This window comes from Filicampus tigris, chromosome 2 (genome assembly GCF_054856515.1).
Source record: "Filicampus tigris isolate MCC_2025a chromosome 2, RoL_Ftig_1.0, whole genome shotgun sequence".
NCBI classification, from domain to species: domain Eukaryota; kingdom Metazoa; phylum Chordata; class Actinopteri; order Syngnathiformes; family Syngnathidae; genus Filicampus; species Filicampus tigris.
Window position 1 is genome coordinate 6,793,354 of NC_141218.1, and position 26,460 is coordinate 6,819,813.

At 44.3% G+C, this 26,460-nt stretch overlaps 3 protein-coding genes across 5 annotated transcripts; 1 reads left to right on the plus strand and 2 right to left on the minus strand.

The window, feature by feature from the left end:
- Positions 1 to 122: 122 nt before the first annotated feature.
- LOC147151083 (uncharacterized) lies at positions 123 to 2,941 on the minus strand. The gene is made up of 9 exons (XM_086018054.1): positions 2,773 to 2,941; positions 2,605 to 2,670; positions 2,417 to 2,511; positions 2,033 to 2,171; positions 1,930 to 1,959; positions 1,778 to 1,857; positions 1,609 to 1,699; positions 600 to 737; positions 123 to 520 (listed from the first exon to the last, which is right to left on the minus strand). The coding sequence occupies exons 1-9, from the start codon at positions 2,801 to 2,803 to the stop codon at positions 417 to 419; spliced, it is 774 nt and encodes a 257-aa protein (XP_085874180.1). The 5' UTR covers positions 2,804 to 2,941; the 3' UTR covers positions 123 to 416.
- A 1,614-nt stretch (positions 2,942 to 4,555) lies between these two features.
- LOC147151084 (FHF complex subunit HOOK-interacting protein 1A-like) lies at positions 4,556 to 14,186 on the minus strand. Of its 3 annotated transcripts, none has more exons than XM_086024059.1 (18): positions 14,112 to 14,186; positions 13,318 to 13,409; positions 12,353 to 12,536; positions 12,094 to 12,277; positions 10,612 to 10,833; positions 10,389 to 10,551; positions 10,207 to 10,318; positions 8,952 to 9,053; positions 8,803 to 8,859; positions 8,637 to 8,723; positions 8,235 to 8,402; positions 8,084 to 8,163; positions 7,703 to 7,875; positions 7,517 to 7,631; positions 6,454 to 7,424; positions 6,021 to 6,199; positions 5,083 to 5,203; positions 4,556 to 5,001 (listed from the first exon to the last, which is right to left on the minus strand). In XM_086024059.1, exons 3-18 carry the CDS (start codon positions 12,455 to 12,457, stop codon positions 4,787 to 4,789), a joined length of 3,054 nt encoding a protein of 1,017 aa, XP_085880185.1. In that variant the 5' UTR covers positions 12,458 to 12,536; positions 13,318 to 13,409; positions 14,112 to 14,186; the 3' UTR covers positions 4,556 to 4,786. The 3 variants fall into 3 exon arrangements, with proteins under 3 accessions (XP_085880185.1, XP_085880186.1, XP_085880184.1); XM_086024060.1 differs by having other exon boundaries at positions 10,389 to 10,545; positions 12,353 to 12,539; XM_086024058.1 differs by having other exon boundaries at positions 12,353 to 12,539.
- Positions 14,187 to 15,429: 1,243 nt separating this feature from the next.
- Positions 15,430 to 25,864, plus strand: LOC147151085 (carboxypeptidase Z-like). Its single transcript, XM_086053954.1, has 11 exons — positions 15,430 to 15,760; positions 16,581 to 16,610; positions 18,381 to 18,755; positions 20,266 to 20,493; positions 21,117 to 21,358; positions 22,105 to 22,266; positions 22,361 to 22,519; positions 23,517 to 23,652; positions 23,775 to 23,914; positions 24,394 to 24,493; positions 25,242 to 25,864. Exons 1-11 carry the CDS (start codon positions 15,673 to 15,675, stop codon positions 25,592 to 25,594), a joined length of 2,013 nt encoding a protein of 670 aa, XP_085910080.1. The 5' UTR covers positions 15,430 to 15,672; the 3' UTR covers positions 25,595 to 25,864.
- The last annotated feature ends 596 nt before the right edge of the window (positions 25,865 to 26,460 follow it).

The window sequence follows — 26,460 nt, forward strand, 5'->3', positions numbered from 1 at the left end:
CCTGCTGATGACAACTTGACTGCTGCAAAAAAAGGTGATAGCTGAGTTTCACACGCCCGTCTTTCATCAACAAACAAAGCATCTCTCTTTTAAAATCATTGACTGTAGCATAAACAAAAGAGCAGTGTTTCCAAACCTTTATTGAGCCAAATGTGTGAGCCGAACCGTAACCCAAAACACAGAACAAAAATGTTGCAATAATCGCACGTTCTGATGTATTTATGATATTGCCTCCATTTACTCAGAAATTGATTTCCTCAGTCTGAAAACCGGGCCTATTCCATTGAACACAAAACTATTGTTTGAAAGGCGAAAGGGTAGGTTAATTGTACATTGTGCCATCTAGTGGAAAAACATTTGTTCTGCCTGTCACTATACGTCGCTGTTATAGAATGAAAAGCCTCCGAACGATCTCGTCAATCCAAATTGGAAGAAGAGGACGAGGGCGAGGAAGCGATGAGCAGGTTGATCTTCAGCAGCTCATTCAGGTCCTTTTGATCTAACAAACCATTGGAATCAGCTAAAGGGAGCACAAGATAGAACCACAAAATGTTATATCCGCAAAAGTCACTCCGGCATTCAAACTTGTGCCGTCTCACCTGGGGTGATGTCATCTTGGTGAGGCTTTTTCTGAGCGGCGTCCGATGGATCCGACTTCTTGGGTGGATGGGCCAGGATTGCGACGTCTCCGATGTCGGAAGCCTCGGAGTCATCTACGTGCGTCTCTTCTTGCGGCGCTTCAAAGGCAAGGTACAGTCAAAATTCCGTCACACCTTAGCTAAAAAAAAAAGAGAAACTGTATCGTGCTCCTCTGATTGTGGAGGCATGCCGTTGGCCACCGGAGACATGGAATGGTCACAGGGAGTCTCTCGGCCTTTTGGGGTCACAAAATTTGTCAGCATATGTGATCACACTGAGCTGACAGAATTAGCATTTTTTTTTTTGCTGGTAACTCTTTTCTGTCCAGAGGGAAGAATATTATTACTTCAGTAAGGTAATACAATTACTGTACCTTCTTCTGTCCAATGGAAGTTTATGGGCCAGCATTACTGATTCTGAAGGCCCCAGTTTGGCTGTTGCCACTAACGCCTTGCACCAGTACTAATCAGCCCTGGCACCAGCTCAGCGTGAAAAGGATTATTTAAAGCGAAGTCACCCTAAACATATTTATTTCAAGAATATGTTCTATGCAGGCTATCTAGTTGAAACAAGACATTCTGATTAATATTGCGTTTGTGGAATATGAGTTAAGCAGCAAAATCCACCTGTTTTTAGCCATCTCCGGGGGCGGCCATTTTGTCAATTGAATACAACATCACAAATGCTCAGAGCTCAGATAACAGCCAATCATGGCTCAGATTCATAGAACAGGTGAGCCGTGATTGCTCGTTACCTGAGCCATGACCAACTTCGATGTCATTTTCAGACGACAGAAGTGACAAAATGGCCGCCCCCGGAAGATGGCTAAAAACGGGTGGATTTTGCTGCTTAACTCATATTCCACAAACGCAATATTAATCAGAATGCCGTGTTTCAACTTGTGGGCCTGCTGGGAACATATTCTTGACAAAAATATTTTGGGGTTGACTTCCGTCTTTAAGAGCTCACCTTGATCATCCAAGTACAGGGCTTCAAAATTGCCCACAGGCTCCTTTGCATGATTGCCAGGAGCGCCACGCTGTAGGTCAAACGAATATGTCTACAAGGAACATCAAAGGATGAGAAGATATCTTATCTGCTTCTCTGCTCATGAGGCGTGCCAATGCGCCACCCTTACCCGGGACGCCCTCCTCAGCACGTAGAGAAGGATGATAAGGGTGACGATCACCAGTAGCAGCAGCACCAGCAGGACGTAACCTAAAGAGGCGGCCGGGGCGGCAACTTGTCAAGGGTCTGAACAGAACATGTTCAACATTACACCACTCTTACCCCAGAAAGAATGGGAGCCCACGGGTGATGCTGAAAGAGACAACCAGTGTCAGGAATGTCATCCACTTGTTCTTGGTGCTGGTGAATGTCATTGTGACTTTACCCGCCTCTGTTGTGACACTCGGCGCCATTTTGGAAACCGCAGCGGTGCCCTCGGCTGGTGTTGTGAGGTTCTGCTCGTCGGGATCACCGACTTTGTCGCTCGGCGTCTTGGTGTCTCCTTGTGTCGCAGGTGTTTGTCCCTGTTTAAAGAGGTTAAGTGATCGTTTCTATGACAACGAGCTTTAAACAACACATCTTTAAGCAGAGGTGCGTTTACTTATTTACATTTCACTACATTTGCCTTTTATCTTTTGGGATTACTATATTTCAATGAATGCCATAATGGTGGCCCCAAGAAGAGACGAGAATTTTTTGGGGGGGATGTTACAAAAAACTTTAAGAACCACCGGCTTAGGAATTGAATGAAGGCGGAGAACAGCGGCACCGTTACTGTTGGCAGCATCACATCGGGTTGATTTGCCCAAGTCTGATTCTGATGGGACGGCATTGGTGTTGTCGAATCTTCCATGGTGGGGCCCGCTAACGTGGGAGCATCAAGAGAAAGCATGAAGGACAAGACACGAGATGTGAACTGGCAGGAAGAAAAAGATGTCAACTCCATTTTGACTGTACCTGAGGTGTGGTTACTCTGTGTTGCTGTTTGGTTTTGTCCCCGGCAAACACATGCGGCTGCTAAAACTGAAAAGACCAAAAATGTTCATCTGAATCGAGAGACTTCATTTGACTTTCCATGTGAAGGATCCGCACGAATGTTGCTCCAACGTCTGCAGCTGCACCCACCGACGAAGAAGAGTCGAGGTCTCATCTTCATTGCAGTTGAACAAAGATGTGGACGCAGCTTCGCACCTCAGTCCGATGCAAGCCCGCCAGAAAACTCCTCCGCTTGTTTAATAGCTTGTAGTTTTTATCGACGCTCGCAGCGCTCAGCCTCACTTTCAGGAAGTTAGACATCGACCGCAGGGCGAACGAAAGGCCACAAAGACACAGGATGTCGTCGCTCACTCGCCTCACTTGTTAGACAAGCGTGAGCTCATTTCCTTCAGTCTAGGTTGAGGGCTTGAAATCAAATCAGGTCAGTTTTATTTATATAGCACAAAGGGTGAATTTAACCGGTCGATCTACTGTACGTTCCCACCCTCACCTATCCTCACAAGCTGTGACTCATAACGGAAAGAACAAGATCGAGAATGCCAGTGGCTGAAACAATTTTCCTCCACGGGGTCTCTGGGCTCAATCCTAGAGTGAATATCTCGGTCGCCTAAAGGAAGAGGCTCAGTGTAGATCTGCTGCTACTCCGCATCGAGAAGAACCAGATGAAGTGGCTAAGGCATCTGTTTAGGATGCCTCCCTAGTGAGGTGTTCTGGACATGTACCACGGGGAGGAGGCCCAGAGGACAACCCTGAAGATGCTGGATAGAAGTCTGGCCTGGGAATGCTTCTGAATTCCCCCATGGAAGAGCTGGATGAAGCGGCTGGGGAGTGCAAAGTCTGGGCTTTCCTGCTTCAAGAAGAACTCATCCCAAACATATTTTCTTTCAAGAATATGTTTTATGTTGGCCCACTAGTTGAACCAAGGCATTCTGATAAATATTGTGTTTGTGAAATAAGAGTTAATCCACCCATTTTTAGCCATCCCTAAAGGCGGCCATTTTGTCACTTCTGTCGACTGAAAAATGGCATCACAGTTGCTCGGGCTCTCAGGTAACGACCAGTCACAGCTCACCTGTTTTCTGAAGCTGAGCCATGATTGGTCATTATCTGAGCCCTGAGCAACTGTGATGTCATTTTCAGTTAGTTGACAGAAGTGACAAAATGGCCGCCCCCGGAGATGGTTAAAAACGGGTGTTTTTTGCTGCTTAACTCATATTCCACAAACACAATATTAATCAGAATGCCGTGTTTCAACTAGTGGGCCTGCATAGAACATATTCTTGAAATAATTTGTTTTGGGTTGACTTCCACATTGAAGTGCTACGGCCCATCACAGCAGAAGCAAATGGGTTGATGACACGCTTTTAGTGTCACAGTGAAAAAGGTTGAAACCTTTGGTAGTTTTGATTAAAAACTTACTTCCTTACGCCTTCCTCTCTTCTCTTCTCCACTGGACTTACTGTGCTTCATTTTTGTCACGTCAACACGTTTGTTTTGCTACCCTCTCCCTAAATTAAGCCTACACATGTACAGCAAGAAGATGGAATGATCCATTGCATGAGAAGGGAGAGTGTAGCACTTGAAACGATCATGATAGACAGAGAGAAATTCAAATCTTAATCCTCTCGTAATTCTCTTAAATCTCAATTAACATGCTTTCGTTTTTTATATTTGTGGGCTTGTGGAAAACTCAGGCCCCGCGCCTCATGGCAGTCCACCCCTGTATGGCGTCAACTCACACCAGTAGTTACCTTCTCAGCTTTAGCACTACAGCTAAACTAAAATATCGGGCCTGGCCAGTACATGAATGGGACGTAAAAGCAGAAGGGGTTCCCACAAAACTCATCCAAGGACGACCAGAAACAGAGCTTCCCCAGACTCTCCCCACAAAGCTCACGGTCCAAGCATGTCCTTCTCTTTTCAATTTCCAACATCACTGTTTTAATTGTACAGTACGATCGATAGAAAAGACAACATTCAATACACAAATATACAATGAAAAGAAGGGTCAGCGTTTGTATTCAACATAAATAGAATCATTTTCGCATTGTGCTACACAGTCCAAAAATTCAAGGGCTTCCAGGACATATAAATAAATGAAATGACGCTTTAAAGTGTCTTTTTCAGATGGGGTCTGCCTCCTCTACTCCTCTGTGGTCCAGTCCGGAGTGATGCTATGCTCCAGGGCGATAGCGGCCAGCTCCTTTAGGAATTCTGCGTATAGGACAATGGCGAACACTCGGCTCTTGTCTTGGGGTGGGATGGTGGGACAGGGAGGCAGGAGGCTGTGGTGGGGGGCTGCCAGAGAGTTCCTCACAGAACCGTTGGGAAGGAGGCGGTCCGGATCTTCATTCGCCTCTGGAACACATGCAGATGTGCTGGGCTTCAATGCATGTCATCATTTAACCTAGGTTTTGGAGCGATAATATGCCCACGTACCTCTGATTTTGCTGTCATGGTCTTTAGCCAACAAGAACCCCCATGCCTGTCTGACCAAGGCGGGGTACTCTGGTCGGGCTTGGATGTAGCGCTCAATTTGGCCGTGAAGTGACACCAGCACCTATGCAAACACACAGACATCATTTGCAGCCTTAAGGCACTGGTTCACAAGCGAGCTGTAAGTCGGGGGTCCGCTTTTCCCTTCAGAAAAGCCAGCCACGATGGGTATATGTTGAATTTAACGATGTTGAATTTAGGTCCATTTCTATTACACAGATCTTGAATACAGTGTTGCCTTGAGATACGAGTTTAATTTGTTCCATGGCCATCCTTGTAACTCAAAACACGCATCTCAAATCATCTTTCCCCATTGTGATGAATGGAAATGGCATTAATCCATTCCAGCCGCCCCAAAAATGAGCCAACAAAAATGTTTATAATATTTTTTTAATTAATTGCAACTCCTTCTGGTGTGCACAGTTTGGCCATCATGAAGCAATACAATACACTCTTAGGTTGGGTTAAAAATAACACAATTTTGGGTCAAAAATAGACTGATCCACTATTTGGGTCAATTTGACCCGCTTTCTTGCGTTTTGTCCAAAACAGCCCACTTTTGTTTTGTACAAACGGGGTTGTTTTTGCAGAAAGTTGGGTCAAATTGACCCATGGATTGGATGGGTCCATTTTTGACCCAAAATTGTGTTATTTTTTACTCAACTGTTTTTAGAGCGTACAGTCATGACGACACTAGACATGTGACTCAGTAAATTAGTAATTTTAGTGGGTTTTTTTTGCCAGGGATGAAAAAATATGCCTGTGAGTATTGTTATATTGTCTTTCTACATATTGGCGCAAAGCCAAAGTGAATGATCAGCCAAACAACTCTTATTTTTAAAACACTCGTAAGTCGGGTCACGGGCAGGTGTGCGTGTTACCTGGTGCAGTGTACACACACCAGCCTGCTGGTGTGTTTGAGTGCCGAGCAGGAATGCTCTCAGCAGAGGTTGCGGGTACGACGCCAGCTGAGCCAGGATGCCCGTCACCAGCAGGTTGACGGCTATAGAGTTCTCCAGTAGGTTCTCCAGCCGGGACAGAAGGACACTGATAAAGGGCCCTGCGGCATCATGGGACGAGGTTAGTGTGAGTGAGATTTGTTGAAGAAATTTGAAGCAATAATCCAACAATGAGTCTGCTATAAGTTTAATGAAGCAAGCTGGCAAGATGCTGAACCGACCAGCCTGGACTGAATCCACTTGGGGAAGTTGACCCAGAAAAACGAAATTGGTCCGTCTCTTTTACAATTAGATGGCTCTGCCGAAAGAGGTTTCCAGCTGGACATTTGTGTTATGTCATGGTCGGTTAACCCACCTGTAAATGGAACACTGTGCCTCGCCCCATCTTCGTCTTCCTCCTCCTCCTCCATCATCTCCTCGTCCGTTTCCTCTCCAGCTTCGCAATCTTCCTCTACCAGTCTTTTCTTCAGTTTTTGAATCCGCCCCCTGAAGGTGGCGATGTCATCCAGGATGTCGTCGCACTCCGGCTCCGCCCCTAAAGAGCGCATCAGCTCATGGTACTGGGACAGGAAGTCGGCGTTGTCACCCTGGACTTTGTTGTCGGGCAGATTTGGCGGCTGACACGTGGAGACCGCGTTTGTCAACGTCGGACGGCCGTTGAGTGAAGTGTAATTTTGTGTGTCCGGTGCGCAGTCTGCATTACAAACGTCGGTAACGCGGTCGTTGATGTGCTCACACCTCCTCGATTGACTTCCGTGATCCTCACTCCGTCTTTCTTCCTTTCCTCCTTCCTCACTCATCCTCCGCGATGACATGATGCAGTTCACAGTTTCGTGTACTGTCCTTCCTTTCGTCGCGGACGGGACGCCGCCTCCGCGTGCTCGTTGATTCGCTGCCGTCATTCTTTCCAAAATAGCGGCCTTGGCATCTTTTTGGGCGACAAGATCGTAGACCAGAACATCCTCCTCAAATTCACTCTCCTCCACGTAGGCGCCGTGCACCAGCTTGGTGGCGCTGCGTCGCATTTCTTGGATGTGGCGAGGAGGTAAGGGCGGTAGAGGTGCAAAAGAAGCACCAATCGAAGACGACGGATCTTCATCCGCAAAAAGGTCATCCCACTCCAGGTCTAGAGCAGAGCCGGCTCTTCCCGCCCGGTTGCTCTTGGAGACGACGTCCACGGAGCAAGAGGTCGGGGAGGCGCCGACAGAGTCGCTCCTTAGTTGCTGTTCCGTGTCATCTTCATTTGCGTCGTCCCCTGTGCCGGATCGGTCTTGGTCTGGCGGCGGATTGCGTCCGTCATAAGGTGCCGACCAGCGCCGGCACGCCCTGAGGGACACCACAACGTATCAGTGTGATGCCACCAGATGTTTCCAAAGCAATATTTTTTTAGATTGTCGCTATTGCGAGGAACCACTGACCTTTCCGAGGCGCCAATGGCTTGTCGGGCGTCTGAGAGGTAATGGGGGTAGTTGACTTCCATCAGTAAGTCGGAGCCTCGCCAGTAACCGACGCTGTCAACCTGCACCGACACATCTGACCGCCGCAGAGTACAAGTTCAAATGTGTGACGGACTCACGCCATCACCAGCGCCAAATGACCATCACCTGCTCCTTTGGGCCAGTGGATGTGCTCCGAGGCTCCGTTTGTGTTCGGCAGGTGGACGGGGCACCAGGAGGGCAGGAGGAGCAGGAAGGAGGCGGCGCTGGACGAGCACCAGGCCTTGTGCTTTAAGGAGGAGCGCTGCTTCCTGCTCAGGTGGCTGCAAGCAATTAAGAACCTGAGGACACACGACACTCAGCTAAAAAAAAAAAGTGATCTGTACTGTACTCCCATAAAGCAGCCATTCCTTAAAAATCCGGGCTCCGGGGACCCCACACAGAACTGATTTTTTTCCAAGGAACCCCCTCGTAATCCTAATGCCATTCAATAAAAACAGCCGTGTTTATTCAGAAATGCCATCATTCTTTTTATTTCACCGGGCTGACCTGAAAACGAGCTGCAGCATGACGTCCTCGCAGAAGAGACCGATGAGCGTCCTGAACAGAGCCAGCGACACCGTGCCCAGCTGAGGAGCACCAAGACGAGGTCGTCTCTTCGATTCGGGTCTGCTTTCAGCCGCATGGTCGGGCGCGTTACCTGGAAGGGTGTGTTGACTCTGCTGACCAGCGTGTCCAGGATGTGCACGTTGTCGTGGGTGTGCAGCAGTATGAAGGACAGGAAGGTCTGCAGCAGGGCAGGCTCAGAGATGGAGCGCAGGAACAGGTCCAAGTAGGCCGTGGTCGTCATGACCTCCTCCACAGTCAGCTGTACACAGACGCGCGCGCACACTCTCAAAACGTCTACATCTTTGAATGATGGAAAGAGTATGAAAATGCACTTGAAAGCTACAAATAGAAGGGAAAAAACCGGAGGATGTTAAAAAAATGGAAATAGGTGAATTCGTAAATATGGAACTACAAATAAACTGGGGGTTACTGTTCATGCAGAAGCTAATGCTAAACTTCAAAATAACATAATGAAGTGGACGTGTTTGTGGACCTTGTGCAGGGCAGGAGCCAGCACGGGCACCAAGAACCCGTTGTGGATGTAACTCAGCAGCTGGGAGCGGATGGAAGGATGAGCCACCTGGGAGAAGGTTCGGATGAAGAACGACGTTGTTGTCTTTTTAAGACTACGATAGTTTGCGTGAGGCCGGGTGCATTACGCTGGTGACGGCGCTGCAGAAGCCCAGCGAGTGCAGGAAGTGGACAAGAGCCGGAACCTGACGGAACGCCAGAACATTAGCGTCATGCGCTTGTACGCAACAATTCCCCTCGAGGTGTCGCTCTCTCGGTCTGCGGTTGTCACGGTTACCTGTTGCCAGTCGGGCCGGTCCAGACAGTGCCAGTCTTCGCTGTAAACTTGCAACCTGGCTGGCAGAGAGGAGTAGAGGCCAGAAAGACCTGTGGCCAGAACCTGCACCAGAACACATCTCGACATTTCTTACGTTCGCTGATAAATCGCTAACAAATCAACATTATTAAAAACGAAGACAATCTGTCATTTTGATACAGATTTTCGGGTTTGTTTAACTTTTGGGTCAGATCGTTCCCCCGGGCCTTGAGTTTGACACCCAAGGTAAATGCGGGTCACAACACAAAACCAAACACGCGGATCAAAATTCCAGAGTGGATTATGCGGGAAAGAAACGGGAGGGAGATTTTATTTTTGATTCCTTCGCCTGGGTAAAGGGGAGGAGCCACAGATTCAAGCGCAAATCCAAACAAGAGCAGCGTCAGTGGCGGCAATGCTGCTCCATTCACATGCATCAGATTTGCTAATCTCGCTCTGGACTGCCGGCCAATCTCGTGCTGATTTACTAATCTCCTCTCTACAAGAAGATTGAGGTCAGCGTGGTCTCATGGCGTTAAATCTGAAGGCGACACGTAACGTTGGTTGAAACACACACTAGTACTTGTCAATTACTGTGTAGGGTTTTTAATATAGTGGACTATATATAGTTCATGAAAAAGCCCACTCAAAAGCCCGCAATAGTGATCTGGGAGTAGCGAATTAATGAATTATTTCAAACGCTGCAAATGAAAGGATAAACTAAATAAATGAATAAATAAAATACATGTAATCATTAGGGAGTAATGAATGAGTGAATTATTTGTTACTGATAGAGCCAACGTGACCTAGAGTTTGCCGTAAACAAACCCTGAACCGGTATTTCTTTTAGCATCTGCTGGTGAATGATGAACAGCGCCCTCAGGTGGCGTGGAGTCCTCATGGCACCTCCTAAAATTTTACCGGGAGTAACTTTCCCCTAATCAAGGACTCAGGGGCGGCGCCATAACGTGGCTAATGGGTGGGCCTGGAAAAATCAGGGTCGGCCTGAATATTTCTCTCACTGAGCACAATCATCCTGTCCCGACACATCGTATATTCAAATAAAATGACAAACTGAATCATATGAATCTTTCTTATGCCAATTATGCCATTCTTAATATTCAATAAAATAAAAAAAAACACAACAAAACACAAATTCAAAAATAATCGAATAATAATTGACTAAAAATGTAAAATTATCATGGAGAATGTATGTTGCGTGCGTGTGGGGACTTACTGGGCAGAAGTACGTGTTCTGGGCAATGTGCTGGGCCACGCGAGGCTCGGAGGCCGAAAGCGACATGATGAGCAGAAGAGCTTCTCGGGCCCGCTGACCTACCGGACCTTGTCTGAGGGAGTTGAAGGTGAACTTCAGTGTGTGCTGCTTGAAATGATTTTCACAATGTGTCTTCATTGTACCTGTGCGTGTACGGGATAAGGAGAGAGAAGAGCAGGAAGTTGGCGGCGCCCTGGTCCTGACTAGTGTGGAAGAACAGTTCCAACACCGAGGGGTCCTTCACCAGAGCCGCGCACAGTTGGTTCAACAGGAGGACCAGCTCGGCCTCCACGCAGCCGCCTGCGTCTAAAAAAAAAGTCAAAGTTGCTCGATTCTACCGTGGCGACGTAGCATAGCATAGCGTACCTGCGCCGGCGCCACCGCAGGAGGCCAGCAGCGTCATGAGCGGCCGTAGCAGCGGCTTGTGGTGCAGGAGCGGCTGGTGGGCCTGGGTCAGGAGCATCTGGTACATCCTGAGCTGCTCCAGTTTCATGTCCTCGGTGAACTGTCGCCTCAAGCTCCACAGGAACAGGCGCTCCATCACGCCCTCCAGAACCACAAACTCCAAAATGGGACCCATCGCTCCTCCTGAGGATTGGGATCACCGGCATGTGTGTTTACATTAGTGATGGGGGGGATTCGAGTCATACGAGTTGACTCGAGTCAAACTCGAGTTGCCATTTTTAGGACTAGCGGTTTGGCTTGCCAAAAACATGGGAAAGTTCTTGACTTGACTTCCACTTGGTATCCAAGAGACTCCACTTGACTTTGAATTGAACAACATGACTTGACAAGTCAACAAGAATGAAAGGATAAAAAACATTTTTTTCTTTAATTGAACTGGCAACCCACTCAGCGTCAGTTGTTGGTTTGAAGTGGCTACCTAAAACGGCAACAGCGATGGGAGCACCTCCGAAGATCATGGCATTTGAATTCATGGATTACCTTGTTGATGACGTTGGCAAAAATAGGACGGCAAAAATCACGGGTTGCAACTCACAGAATGAAGACGCAACAACAAAAACGTTTCAATTCATTCGGCACTTTAAGCCCACAAAGATAGGTAAGCTATCGCCCGAGTTTAGCTAGCAATACAATGACTCGTTTGGGACCAGTAAAAAAAAAAACGTGACTGTGAGATGTGAGATGTACAGTATGCAAGTACAGCTATGTCACGTAACAACGGGTGCGAACTGTCCCTGCCATCATTCAGTTCAACTGTTGGGGTTCGACTTTAAAATGAACACCTATGCACCTCAAACATAGACGCCAACCGCTAATGTCACTTCTGCCATTCATGTGTTTGGGGTTCGTCTTTACAGATATCTTCTAATCAGCCGCCAATATCCACTAGTGAATTACGGGTAGCTGCAACTGAATTGTAGGTGTCTACATATCTCAAACAGGAGTTCAGGTATCAGTTCGGATGCAGATAGCCTTAATTCACTAGTGTCCTTAATTCACTAGTGATTTTATTTATCTGAAACCGAATGGTAGACAAAACTCATACGATGAATGGCAAAAGTGACATCACTTGTCCGAGGCGGAATCCTGTGGTGGATATCTTAATTTCAATTTTGAGTGGGCACAAATAAATGATAGATATCACTATCTGTCATTTTGACTCGTCACAATGACGTTACAGATATTTAGAATGAAAATTCCAGCTATTCGAAACGTAATTTCATCTAGTCTCAAAGACATTGTTGATATCCAGCCTATTATGTGAATTCCATCCAGATGGTCAGACTTCAATTTTGACTTTTTAAATGTTAAATCCGCTTGCCAGAAAAACGAGCATATTCGCTTCATTGACAATTCGTCTTCCTAAATTATTTTGTATCCCACCTTGACCGGCCTCCTCCTCCATGAGCAGGAACAACATGTGTTCCACGTAGTTCTGGACGGCGCTGGCCTCATCAGCCGGGATGGACCCGAGGCGGGCGCCGCTGCTGCCAGCGTGACCGGAGAGGAAACTCAACGCGCTAGTGCCGCTGCGACCCGGCTCGTGTTTCTCCAGGATCTTCACTACCTGGAGGCCGAGGAGACCCGGTGAATTGGAGACGCCATCACATGATGCTGAGGCTATTTGGCACTCCACGCTCACCTGCGCCCAGTGATTCTTAAACACGATCATGCACGTCTCCGGGTCCACTCCTCGCAGCGTCAGCGACTTCCTGCGCTCGCCGGCGGCCACGGCAGAGGCCATCATCCTGACTTGTGGCCGGACGTCTACGGCATATTGCGGGGGCGATGCGGGGATCCGGCCGGGGCTCCCAGCCCGGGATCGACTGCTGAATAGTGGGGATGTTTATGAGCGTGCATGTGTAGAGTACATGATACCCATCAACCGATCTCTACTGGGCCGATTCAACTACAGCAGTGCATTGAATTCAATGCACATTGTGCTGGTCCTTCTGGTGTGTGTGTGCTTTGGCCACAGTACAATATAGACACATATGAAGAACATTTTCACAACTGACTGTAAATTGCAGTAATGATCGTCGTTTTTCGCTAAGGATAAAGAATAGAAGCATTTTAGTATTGTTAAATTGTCCGTGGGGGTTTTCCGATCAGGGTCGATCATCTATGAGTGAGATCAGGTATCGATTCCGATACCAATCCTGATCACGTGGATTAGCTGCACATTTTTCAATTTTAGAGCTGCTCACTAACGATTATTTTAATAATTGATTATTCTGTCAGTTATTGTTTTGATTAATAGATGAATTTGTTTATTTTTTGTAAATAGCCAAATTTCCATCCCTTTATTATACATGGATTATGGAAAATGCACAAACATATATTTGATTCAGATAATGGTATGGGCAGCATCTGGCAATTGTATGTAGATTCTTATCTCAAAGAAAAAAGAAAGAGAACTCATATATCGAAAAGTCTGGAAATCGGGTCACTTGCATCTCATGGCATGTGCTTTACTTCATCATTACAGACAGGATTACAACAACAAAAAAAAAAAAACTCACGCCACCTCTCTACTAAATTGTCCTAAACAGCAACAAGAGATTGTCAGCGGTCACATGTAAACAGGAAAACGGGAACCAGACCCACCCAGAGTGGTCCGGGACATTCCGTGAATTCCCAACTCCAAGAAATCCTTATAAGCAACTCCAGCACTGCAACAGTAGCCGCCTGTTTGCTGCCTGTGAGAGAAACACCATCAAGTGTTTACAAATGATCACTTCCACAACATGTCAAGGAAATCACAATGTCCCGTCACTACTGAGCTACTTCAAGAACAGGCCACTCATTCGGTCAGTGGAAGCCATCGCCATGTTGTGTTGCCCTTACAAGAACAGAAGCCCAAATTTGTTCGTTGTGGGGGGAGATTAATCCCGAATGAGACGGTGATGTTTAATCCCAAATGGCCACCGTGTGTGTGTGTGTGTGTGTGTGCGCCTATGTGCCTGTGTGTGTTGTCCCCATTACATTCAGACTGTCGCATGCCATCACACAACCAGAGATTAAACGCACAACACAAAAGGAGGGTTTCCTCTGTTTGAACATGCTGTTCATTTAAAAGTCTTTTACTCATAATGACACTTCCGTGCCACCTTGTACAACACACACAACGTGTGCAGAAAGTGTCCGTTTTGTATGTTTAAGAGTTAGGATTGGCAAAAATTTCTACGGAATGTGTCTCCAAAAGATGAACATAAAAATGTTAATAAATGACATCTTCAACATTTTATTCGTTTGGGATATTAACAAATAACCTAATTTGCAATGATGCAAAGGTTTATGCTATATTGCTGTCTCTTGCCTATGGGTCCAGAATTTAGGGACCCCATGTATATAAATGTATATTTCAACAAGTCAAACGGCATTCAATTGTTTTTATTTACCTTGGCAGTTGTGATTTAGGGGGCTGGCAGTCACTCCTGAGGGACGTCCCAAGTACTTTGTGAGCTCAGCCCCGCTCCTGGGGCTTTAAGCGTTCCAGCTGTCAATCAATGCCAGGTCATTCCTCACCACGCCCACTGGTTTGAGCACACCACGCCCCCGGGGAGGTGGAAACGCTCTGGTTGCTTTTCATTTTCATTCGTTTCGAATTTTAAATCCCCAAAATGCTTGTCTTCAGATTAACGCCGTCAGTGAAAAAGACAAATATGTACTAATAATTTTTAATACCGGTAATTTTATTTATTTTCTTTCTTTCTTTCTTTCTTTCTTTCTTTCTTTCTTTCTTTCTTTCTTTCTTTCTTTCTTTCTCTCTTTCTTTCTTTCTTTCTTTCTTTCTTTCTTTCTTTCTTTCTTTCTTTCTTTCTTTCTTTGTTTTACTACGGTGTAGGTGAAACTACTGCTATTAAACTACATTAAAAATGTATTAACTTAAACATTATGTCATACGCTGTACCTAACATGATCACAGAGCCATTATACTGCACATATATGACTACTTACATTGGACACTGGAGCAACAAAAACAACAATGTTCGTTTTAATGTCTTGATCTGAGCTGAGTGTACGTGGACCGCTGCTGGGGATCATCATTAAGTGCTTGACATACAGCATTGTTCTCACCAACATGGCCACTTACACAATCAGTCCCACTGTAGTCCTATACTGTGCTTGGAGAGCTAAGAATTTTGGAGGTTGTGACAATCACTGTCATAGAAAACCACACTTTTAAACTTTTTAAATTTTACACTGATTCTACAAACTGTTTGCTTTGAAGAGAACCTCACCTTGTGTATTCAAAACAATGACAAAACTTTGTGTTAAACGCTGCCATCTTAATGCCAACACATAATGGGAAAAGTTGTATATTGCAACCCTTTGAGCAATGGATATTTGAACACAAACAGTTTGGAGAAACACATGTAGACAGACAATATAACAGTACTGACAGGCATATATTCTTTATCCACTGCAACGAAAAAATATTACTGGAGCCTACTCGGCAATTATGCAAAGTTTGATTGTCGTGCAAATTACACGGTTCAATTTTTTTTTTAATTCACTCCTTTTCCCCCTCGTGATCGCCTTGAATATTTGATTTCACAGGTGGTTTCTAGACCAAAATCAGAATAAAAGGCAGTAACAAAGTATTTGTACTTTAATCTCCATCTTTTTCTTACATCAACAGCACAAAATTCCAGCAAACAACACCTGAATACATCTCCTATTGGCTTACGCGACGTCACGTGACCAAACCCAAACTTTACGACAGCTGTTTGACTTTACGACGCGTCACCTGTCAACCAGCCAATAACGGGGCTCGGACTTCTCAAACTAGTTAGTGCTTGGTGTATTTTTGGCCTCAAAACATTATTTGGCGCGCTTGTAACTTGATATCAAAGCTGCGGAGGTTGGAATAAAGTCGCGCTAACGAGGGGGATTTTTTATTGAGGGGGGGGGGATTTTTTTTTTCTCGCCACATCACTGGAACAGAAAGTGTGGAAAATGCGCATCATGCTCCTCGTTACGCTGCAAATTCTCAGCGGCGTGCTGGTGGCGGCTTTACCTCCACGATGTGACTCGGAGATTCGAGGTAAGGTTTATGTTGTGTTTTTGTTTGCCATTTTGAAATCACTCATTCCATGACGCGTGCATGCTGCGTCAAAACGCAGCGTGGTTGCATTTCCTGGCTTCCTCCAAGAACCTTCAAGTAGACTTTTACAGCTTTTGGAAAAAGTTACCCCAAATTAAATAATTAGTCAACATTGGACCGAAATACTGTTTCCTAAGATGGACTTTGGACCTAATGTTATGCCTTAATTTGTCTTATCTTTTTTGTTGGCTTTATCCTAATTTCGAGTCCACAAAGTCGCAATAAACCAGCTTGTGGAAGGATAAATTTTCATTTTACACTATAGCTTGTGATGTTAGGAGAGGCAAAGTATTCTGCACAAGAATCAAGTCGTATTTCAATGTGAAAGTAGAAAAATTTGCAGTTGAAGTCTGTAAAAACACTTTTTTTTTTTTATCGGAAAAAAAGCTGTATTTTTTTTAAAGACGCTGTCTTACAGATATAGCATTTAATAAAGAGGCCGAATATTACAAGTAAACGGTCAGAAATTTGCACTAGACGTAACTTTCTGATCCATTTTTACATAAACAAAGTCGTAATTGAACTTCAGCAAGAAAAAATATCATTGACATTGGAATTTATTTTGTAACAAAAACAAGTCATTATGTCAGATGGCGTTAAAGTTGAAATATAACTTGGAATGTTTTTACAAAAAGCAAACTTTACAAGGACAAATGTAATTAACATGAAAACACAACATATTGCTCAGGAAAAGTTACCATGGTGTTAATTTGACCAAAAAAAAAAAAAAACGTGTTCTGACTGCCTGCATGTCTTCCAGGTCACTGCAAGCCAATGCTGCAAGAAAAACGTGAGTGTTAAACTCTTCCAAGGAGGAGCTAACAAGACATACAGTATTTCCAAAATATAAGTCACACTGATGGAATGTCGAGACAAAAACCATCCAGCCTGTGTCGCATGTGTTGCATTTTGATCCACAGCTGCATGGAATGTTCACATTCTCATTTCCAGCAGCGCCAGGCTCATCATCAAAATGCTGCTTAGAGATAAATGCAGAACAATCTCACGGCGTACTGTTTGCCGAGAAAGTATTTGGACTGGAAAAATCTAATCTCAATTTCCTCCTATTATGTATCTACTCACTCAGTGAAAAATGTGGGTCTTTTTTTTAGCTGTTCTTCTGTTGGAAATGTATATGTAATCTTTCAATTGCTTTATTGAACAAACAGTACCGAAATAAATGTAAGAGTTGCTCAACACAGCTACCTCTACACTCTCATTTGCTCATGCCTACGTCACTCACCAGGTCAGGCAGGCCCTGCGTTTTAAAGCCACACACATTCATAGTCATACCACGCGAGGATTGTGACAACAAGTGGACAGAAATAACACCTGCACGTCACATGCATATTTTGTAAGAGTATTATGCATAAAGATTGAGGTATATGTGTATTCAGTACATATATGGCTGTCATTGGGCGCAATCCTCATACCTCCAAAGTCATCACTTTTCTGGAGACCCCCCAAAATTCAATTTTTCTTTAGCAATTAGCGTTGCATCGCCAAAGAGATCAAGCAGTTTTCCACATTTTGTATTGGTCCATAAAATATAAGAATAACAATGAAATGAAACAATCAAAATGTGCTTGAAGTGGAGACTCTGAGCCTTAGTTTGAGGGTATTTACATCCAAATTAGGGGAACTAGGAACCAGTTTTTACCAAGTAGTTTCACTTTTTTTTTATTTATTGTTTTTTTTAAGTTTATGGAGCATTTGTCAAGTGTGGAATTAAAAAAAAGTCACAAAGTATTGTGTAATAAAGTAAAGTATAATTCACAAACAACTGGTCATGGTTCTGTAGCTACGGATGTACAACAATACCAAAATAATTACATTTAAAATGAACCCTGAACGCTTTAATTAGTTTTATGAACTTTCATAAACGGAAATGTTTTTTCAATTTTACTTAAAGCGGAAGTCAATCAAAAATTTATTTTTCTAGAATATGTTCTATGCAGGCCCACTAGTTGAAACAAGGTGTTCTGATAATATTGCATTTGTGGCATAAGAGTTAATTCACCCGTTTTTAGCCATCTCTGGGGGCGGCCATTTTGTCACTTCTGCCGACTGAAAATGACATCACAGTTGCTCGGGTAACGACCAATCACAGCTCACCTGTTTTCTGAAGCTGAGCCATGATTGGCTAGCTGAGCCCTGAGCAACTGTGATGTCATTTTCAGTCAACAGAAGTGACAAAATGGCCGCCCCATGAGATTGGCCAAAAAACGGGTGGCGTTTGCTACTTAACTCATATTTCACAAACGCAACATTAATCACAATGCCGTGTTTCAACTAGTGGGCCTGCATAGAACATATTCTTGAAAAAAGTATGTTTGGGTTGACATCCGCTTTAACGTTTTCTCTATAATAACCTTGCGTCCAACATGTCGGCATTTCTCTCCCTTGCCATCGACGTGAAAGACCGAGCTTCTAAAATCCAAAGCGTTGCAAACGCCATCATCTACAAGGGTTTGTTAGTCATTGCAGCGGTTTACAAAGCTGAATTTCCCTAACAATGTTGCCAAACGGCCTTTCGCTGCCGTTTGATTTTGTACTCCAGCCAAATGCGAGGAGATGCAGCTGTCGTACTGTGACAACATGGCGTACACGCACACGCTCTTCCCCAACATCCTGGGACACAGCAGCCGCCTGGAGGCCGAGAGCGGCGTGGAGTACCTCCTCCTGAGCGTGCTGGACTCGCTGCTGGGCGGCGAGTGCCACATGGAGGCGCGGATGCTGGGCTGCGCCGTGCTGGCGCCGCGCTGCGAGGGCGACAAGGTGATGAAGCCGTGCCGGCGGGTTTGTGAGGCGGTGCGCAAGCGTTGCGTCCACGCCTTTGAGGCGATTCAGATGGCCTGGCCCTACTTCCTGGACTGCGACCGCTTCTTTGTGGCCGACGAGGAAGGATGCTACGACCCGCTCCACGACCTCAACGGTGAGCGCTACCCTCATTGCATGGCTACTTTTTTTTTTTTTTACATTGAAAGTACCTGCACTTGCCTGCAGGAACAGGGACTAGATTTCAGACTCAAGAAGTTAACGCCAAAAACAGCGTAAGGATTATGTCACTGACTAGGGGAAAATGGGAGTCGTCATGCAGGAATAGGGAAGGCCTATTCCTGCATGTCTAAAGTCCGTCTAAAGAAATTACTGCAAAAACTGTGCTGGCATTGAACAGGAACTGAAAGCCAGCACAAGGTCAAGGTCAGACTCAAGAAATTAGCACCAAAAACTCCAGTGTAAGGATTATGGCATTGAGCAGTGAAAAAGGTCAGTTCTCCTGCAGGAACAGGAACAGAAAACCGGCAGAAACAAGAATGCAGGATAAACACTTTAAGGGTTAGAATTTTGATACTGTATGGCCTTTTTTAATTGAAAAATGGCAACTTTCCTGCAGGAACGAGAACAGAGAGCCCGCAGGAACAGGAAACTAAGGAAATTACAAAAAAAAAAAAATAGATTATGTCAATTTGTTACTTGTTACTTTGTTACTTGAAAAATGACAACCTTTCTGCAGGAACAGGAACAGAGAGTTGTAAGTAACAGGAACGTAGGCAGGCAAACGGGAGGCAAATCGCATTTGAAGACAAGTGTATTTATTTGTGGTACATTTGCAATTGAATCACCACTCTGTATTAAATATTAAATACTAAAAACATCATCATCCGTCCTGCATGATAATTTGTTGTTTTCTATTTTATATCGTCACTCAATTGACAAAGAAAGGAGTTTTCATTGAAGTTTTGTTTTCGAAATGGTTTCCCCCGGCATGCCTGGGTTCCTGTTCCTGTTTCAATTTTGAATGTGACTCAGCTAATTGGAAATCAATTGAAGAAAAAAAAGGTCTGTTGAGCTCAGGGAAAAGGGATGATTCCAGTTCATTTTTGTTGTTGCGGAATGTTCCCATCTGGCGTGCACGCATGCTCGTCTGGCTCCAAGAAAAGTCCGAGCGGAATGCCAGATTTCCCCTGCCTCCCTTTCTTGTCTTCCATCTGTTTTCATTGGACTCTCGTTTGCATTTCATTTCCCGTCTTGTTTTGCTGTCACGTGACCCGAGCTCAGCGTCCAGAAACATTCCAGCTCCATGGCCAAGTTTTAAATTTTTTTAAATTAATTTGTTTTCCCTCCTTACATTGTGTTTAAAATTGGTGGGGCTGCATAGACCATATTATTGTAAAGTAAATTTTTGGGTTGACTTCCCCTTTAAGGAAAAAAGTTGCAGAAAAAAATAGTAATTTTTGAGAATAAAGTTGCTTGAGCAACTGTCAATTAGATTCCCATACAATTGAGCAATCACTCCAAAACAGCACTTATGAGTCTCATCCGTGTGTAAAGAAGAATTTCACTGCTCTGTATTAAATCTAAACTGGTAAAAAAAACCAACATTTTGTAGCCTGGCTGCCGGATGGCCGTTTTAAAAGGTCAAACTACTCCTTTTGTGGCAGCGCAATCAGATGCCGACGACGACTACATGTTCTTGGACGTGCCCCCGGTGGAACCCGCGCTGAAAATCAAATTCACGTATCATTCCAACGCTCAGCTGAACAGCATCTTGAAACGGACGGAGCAGGAATGCGCCGACATCGCCAGAACCTACAGCATCGGCCGCAGCGCCGAAGGCAGGGAGCTGCTGGTCATCGAGTTCTCTGACAGCCCCGGACACCACGAGTTGCGTAAGTCCTCTCCCGTCCAAACCATCCATTCAGAATCCATCTGTGGTGACTAGAAATTTCCATATTCCAGATGTACTTCTTTAATATTGTGCTAGCCATCCGCTAACTAAAATCAAAGCTATAAGCTGATCTTGGTAAACATTCTTGGAATAACTGGCCTCTCGGCAAACTTCTGCCAGACAATACGGCACCAGGATTGTTTCGATTTTTGCTCATAAAAGTCACGCAATAACATTTGTAATTTATAGGCGGGGCTGCACATGAACATTTTGGAGTGAGCACCAGAGGCTCATTTTTTTTCCTCGACCCTGCACTCCGACCTCATGGATGAACTTAAAGATTTGCGGCACATCTGGGCAAGGTTTATCGTTACTATGTGTCGATAATGTATCTCACACCGGCACTTATCTTCAAGAAGGCAAGCAGAAAAAGTTGAAGCGCAAGCGCCAGTTTGGATTGTTCGGACTCAATCTTATTCAAATAAAAGCGGGCCAATCAAAGAAAGCTGTGCCCGGACGTTTGTTGATTATTATCCATCTTTGTCCTGGCAACGTGCGGTGATTCCGCCGCAAAGAAATCCACTTAGAAATCAACCTGGTCCTGACCAAGTCTTTTTGGCGCAGTGGAGCCGGAGATGAAGTTCATCGGCAACATGCATGGGGACGAAGTGGTGGGTCGCCAGCTGCTGGTCTACCTGGCGCAGTCCCTGTGCTCCGAGTACCGCCTGGGCAACGAGCGCGTGCGCACCCTGATTAACACCACACGCATCCACATCCTCCCCTCCATGAACCCCGACGGCTTCGAGGCGGCGCTTTCCAGCCACCACGACAGAAACAGCGGCGCCGACGACGACGACGAAGAAATGGTCAGTGCTGTTTATCAAGTAGGTTTTTTTTCTCCCAAAGAAGACAGCGAAAAGGAAAAAAAAAAAAAAGCCTTTGGTAGAACGAAAATAGAAAAAAGTCACACTGTTTAAAAAAATAGTTGCTTTGTTTTACAATGGGAAAAAGTTACAAAATGTTTAACGTTATAAGAATAGTGATATTTTTCCAAAAAAAAAAAATGTGAAAGGGAAAAAGCCATACTGTTATGTGAATAAACTTGTAACTTGTAATATTTAAGTGCAAAAAGTCATCACATAGTCATTTTTACCAGAAAAAGTGACTGTCCACTATATTAAAGATTTTTTTTGAATAGAAAAGTGGTACAGGGGCTCCCTCTAGTGGGATGTTAAATAATTCCTACCTAAATACAGTTCAGTTGCATTTAATCTGAAAGAACTGTTTGTTTCTAAGCATTTATTTTCGGTTCAATTTTGACATAAGTTTTTATGTACACCGCATTTGAATGTAATAATTTTCTGAGTATTTTTTTTCTATTCTAAAATGAAGTCGTTTTAATGTTCAAACTGCACATCATGTTACATTGGCTTACAAAAATGTTAAGTATTAGATACTTTTTCAGAATAAAATTTCTGCTTGTACTCTTATTCGATGAACACCTGGACCTACTCCACAGCTGTATTTTAATGTTGATAATTATATTGGTCTTCTGGAGTCAAAGGTTTGAGAACCACTGCACTACGGTTTGTGTTTTGTGTGGATTTTCCAGGGTCGCGGCTATAGTTCAACCCACGTGGGCAGGAACAACGCCCAGAACATTGACCTGAACAAAAACTTCCCCGATTTGACTTCCATTGTTTACAACCGCCGCCGTCAAAAAGGCTACCGCACCGACCACATCCCAATCCCTGACCATTATTGGTTTGGCAAGGTACGGTCTGACCTTTGACCCATACAGCACGCGCATCGGGCTCACATGGATTCAACCTGTTCTGTTTCCCGCCTGGGAATGCAACGCGGGTAAGGTGGCACCCGAGACGTACGCCGTGATGAAATGGATCCGCTCCATCCCGTTTGTGCTCTCCGCTAACTTCCACGGCGGCGATCTGGTGGTGTCCTACCCGTACGATCGCTCCAAGCACCCGCTGGATTTTAATCTGTTTTCCCCCACACCGGATGACAAGGTCAGCCTTAGAGGTCATTTTTGCCGCCTTCTTTTTTTTTTTTTTTTTGTTGCCATTTGGCTACTATGCGGTGTGTATGTGTGCGTGTTATATGTATGTATGTATGTATGTATGTATGTATGTATGTATGTGAATATGTACACATGCATCAAGGCTTTATCGTGAAGGAAAAAAAAACGACAACTTTATACTAACTAAACCGAAAAAACATTTTAGTTACGAAAATAAATTAAAAACGCTTTAAAAAAAACTAACTGAGCTACATCTTACGTTTTATAAAACTAACAAACTTTAATTATAATTAAACTATTCTTTGTTTTTCTCACGTGGGCTTTTGTTTCGTGCTGTACGTCCTGACAGAAGACGGAAAGCCACACAGTGGTTTGAGAAATATATTTTACTTTATTTCACAATTCACAATTAGTAACCTTTTTCTTGTATTACGCTGGACAAATAGTCATATGTTTAAAAAAAACAACAAAACTAAAACTAATTAAAAGTAAATAAAACAAATCATTTTCGAAGCCATCAAAACCAACAAACCTGCTCTAAAAACGAATTTAAACTGAATTAAAAAACAAAACAAAAGTCGAAACAAAATAAAAAATAACTATAATGAAAAATCCCAAACTATTATAACCCTGATATACAGTATACAGTATAGACTGTACATTTACTGTAGTTGTGGGGGAGAAGGCACTGTGGTGCTCGGGGCGTCTCTTGGCCCCTCCCCTTGCATGCCTCTGGAACAAATATCACTCTGCAGCACTTGAAGTCCAAATGAAAAGGAATGACAGAACAATAGGCACAACAACAGCTACATCAACAACAGTAATTGTCCCATTTCTATCAATCCCTGCAATGGTTTACATATTCTGTCATTCCAAGCAAATTATGTCCCATCACTGATGATCCATTCTTAGAACAGGCTACCAGGTGCCTATGCTTATATGTATTTCTTTCTCTTTTGGAAATAAGGCAAATGAATGTTTTTCAGGTATTTAAGTTTCTGTCCAGAAGCTACGCCAGCGCACATGAAAGTATGTACACTGGGAACACCCGCTGTGGCTCGGCTTACTCTCAGAGTCATAGAGGAACGGTGAACGGAGCGCAGTGGGCCAGCAACGCTGGAGGTGAGACAATGCCCACCACGGCCACCTGAGGGAGCCAAACGACCAAAGTTCCCCTGTGGAGCCTCTCTGGGTTTAACATGCATTTTTTTTTTTGTTTTGTTTACTTTTTGTCTGGTGGCCAGGCATGCAAGACTTCAACTACCTCCACACCAACTGCTTCGAGGTGACCATGGAGTTGGGGTGCGAGAAATTCCCTCCCGAGGAGGATTTGTTTATCAGCTGGCATGAAAACCAGGAGGCGATGATGACGTTTATAGAAGCAGTAAGCAATCTTCACCTTTCTGCTTTTCCTCTTTGGCTGCTTAAAGGTGAAGTCAACGCAAACATTTTTTTCAACACTAGTTGACACAGGGCATTCTGATAAATATTGCATTTATGGAATAAGTGTAATCCACTCGTTTTTAGCCATCTCTGATTTTGTCTTCTGTCGACTGAAAATGACATCACAACTGCTCACAACGACCAATCATGGCTCCGATTCAGAAAACTTGTCATCCGTGATTGGTCGTTGTAAGCAGTTGTGATGTCATTTTCAGTCGACAGAAGTGACAAAATGGCCGCCCCCAGAGATGGCTAAAAACGAGTGCATTTGGCTGCTTGACCGCTTATATTCCACAAACGCAAAATTAATCCGAATGCCTTGTTTCAACTAGTGGGCCTGCTGGGAACATATTCTTAAAAAAAATTTGTTTGGGTTGACTTCGGCTTTAAAAAAAAAAAAAAAAAAAAAATTCTCCTCAGGTCCATCGTGGTATCAAAGGCATCGTAAGAGACGCAGAGGGAAATGGAATCAAAGGTGCGAGGGTGTCGGTGAAAGGGATACGCCATGACATCATCACAGGTATTACGTGTTCGCCTGCTGGTGTTCTTAGAATCAATGTAGGCAATGATTAAGTGCTGAACTGTGAACCCGTCATATGTCCCAGAATAAGAATCATGGTTTTCTTGTAAATGCTTCACTGCTTTTTGTCCTTGCCAAATTTACAGTAGGGTTTTTTTTGTTAAATGGTAAACTGAGAAGGTTTTTAAAAAAGATGTAATACAGGATTAATCGTTAATTGTTGTTCTTGGATAAGTGGCCCTCTCGTCACTCGCACAGACAAATTCACTGGTCCATTTTTAGTTGTAAAACACTCTTTGTCGAGAGCCCACCCTATCTTGGCTCTCTGCTCACCATGCATACCACCACCAGCATTTTCAGTTCCAGGACGTTTAGGAACGTCTTGGTTCTACTTTTGGTTGATCTTTTCAAATTTTTGCTGCAAGCAACTGGAACACTCTGCAACAAATAATTAAAGTCTGAAGCCACGTCAGCATTGCAAACAAGAATCTGATCTCAATTGCCTTACCTGGATAAATAAAGTTTAAATACCGGTAAAGAAATAGATCAAATTTGCTGACTTCACGTATATAAAAAAAAAAAACACATCTTGGTTTACTTTATTAAATGGGCAGCAGCAGGTCGAACTTTAGCTGTTCAACTGCATCGGTCTTATGCTGCTGCACGTAAAGTCAGAGTTCAAAATCTTTTTGTTGATTGTTTTTCTCAGCAAGTCTAAAAATCTACGTCCCTTTCCCTCCTGAAATAGCTGAAAACGGAGAATACTGGCGCCTCCTGAGCCCGGGCATTCACATCGTGTCGGCCACCGCGCCCGGGTACACTCGAGCTGGCAAGAAAATCCACCTGCCTGCCATGATGCACTCCGCTGGACGGGTGGACTTTGTCCTGGAGAAGGAGGCGCTGGAGCCTGGCCAGCTGGAGGAGGAGGCGGCGGCGGTTGCCGCCTACCAACGCTTCGATCCCAACAACCAGTACGAACGCTACACCCAAATGGCGGATGTGAGCCAAGGCCGCACTGAGAGAGTGGAGAAGCCCTGGTGGTGGAACTACTTCGTCTTGCCCGGGTTCCCCTCTCCTACCTGGCTGCTCATGAGCCACTAGCTCACATTTTTATGCTTAACGCTTTGCTCTCCTGTATTGCCTAATTATATTTGTGCACCCTATTTCACCATTCAGCCACTTGTACAGTCAAGCCCCATTTATTGCAGGTTCCAGAGTGTACACCACTGGTCAAGGTCTTAGATATGCAGACAGACCATAACTTTTTTTGTGTGTGTGTTTTTTTTATAGTTTTACCCCACCCACATGCTTTAAATGCATGAAAACCTTTTACAACTCACCAAAACTTATTAAAACATTTTTTTTAAAGTATTCCCAAGGGCCTGTTCTCACTTGCAGTAAAACGGAAAGAAAGCTCCGTAGCTCACACAGTTCTCCAAAACAAGAGGAAATAACAAAAGAGAATTGAACATTATTTCAACACTGTGAAATGCTGCAGACGGCCTAACAGAAATAAGCATTGAACAGGGGTGTACAGTACATACATATTTATATTTTTAAACTAAGTCATGGGAAAAAATTGCAAGCAAATGTTTACTGTGTACAGTGCCACGTTTGTGTATTTGAATTGATAATTCATGGAAAACATTTCAGTGCCATTATTTTCCAAAGAGAGGATTCCTTCCTTTGACTGCAACATAATGACATAATTTCTGTTCAGTGTTCAGTGTTGAGTGTGAGTTGAAGCAACACTTCGTTTTTTTTCCCATGATTTATGGCTTGTGGTTACACTGTCCACTGGCAATTGCAAGTCATGACTAACGCACGAGAAGGCGCCAAAATCAGAGTCCGACGTGAATAATGCTGATAAATGACGATTTTTCAAGCCTTCCGATCCTTAACGTTGTATCGCTTCCGACAACAGCGTGCATAAGCGCCCCACATCACAGTTAAGAGTGGTGTTGTGT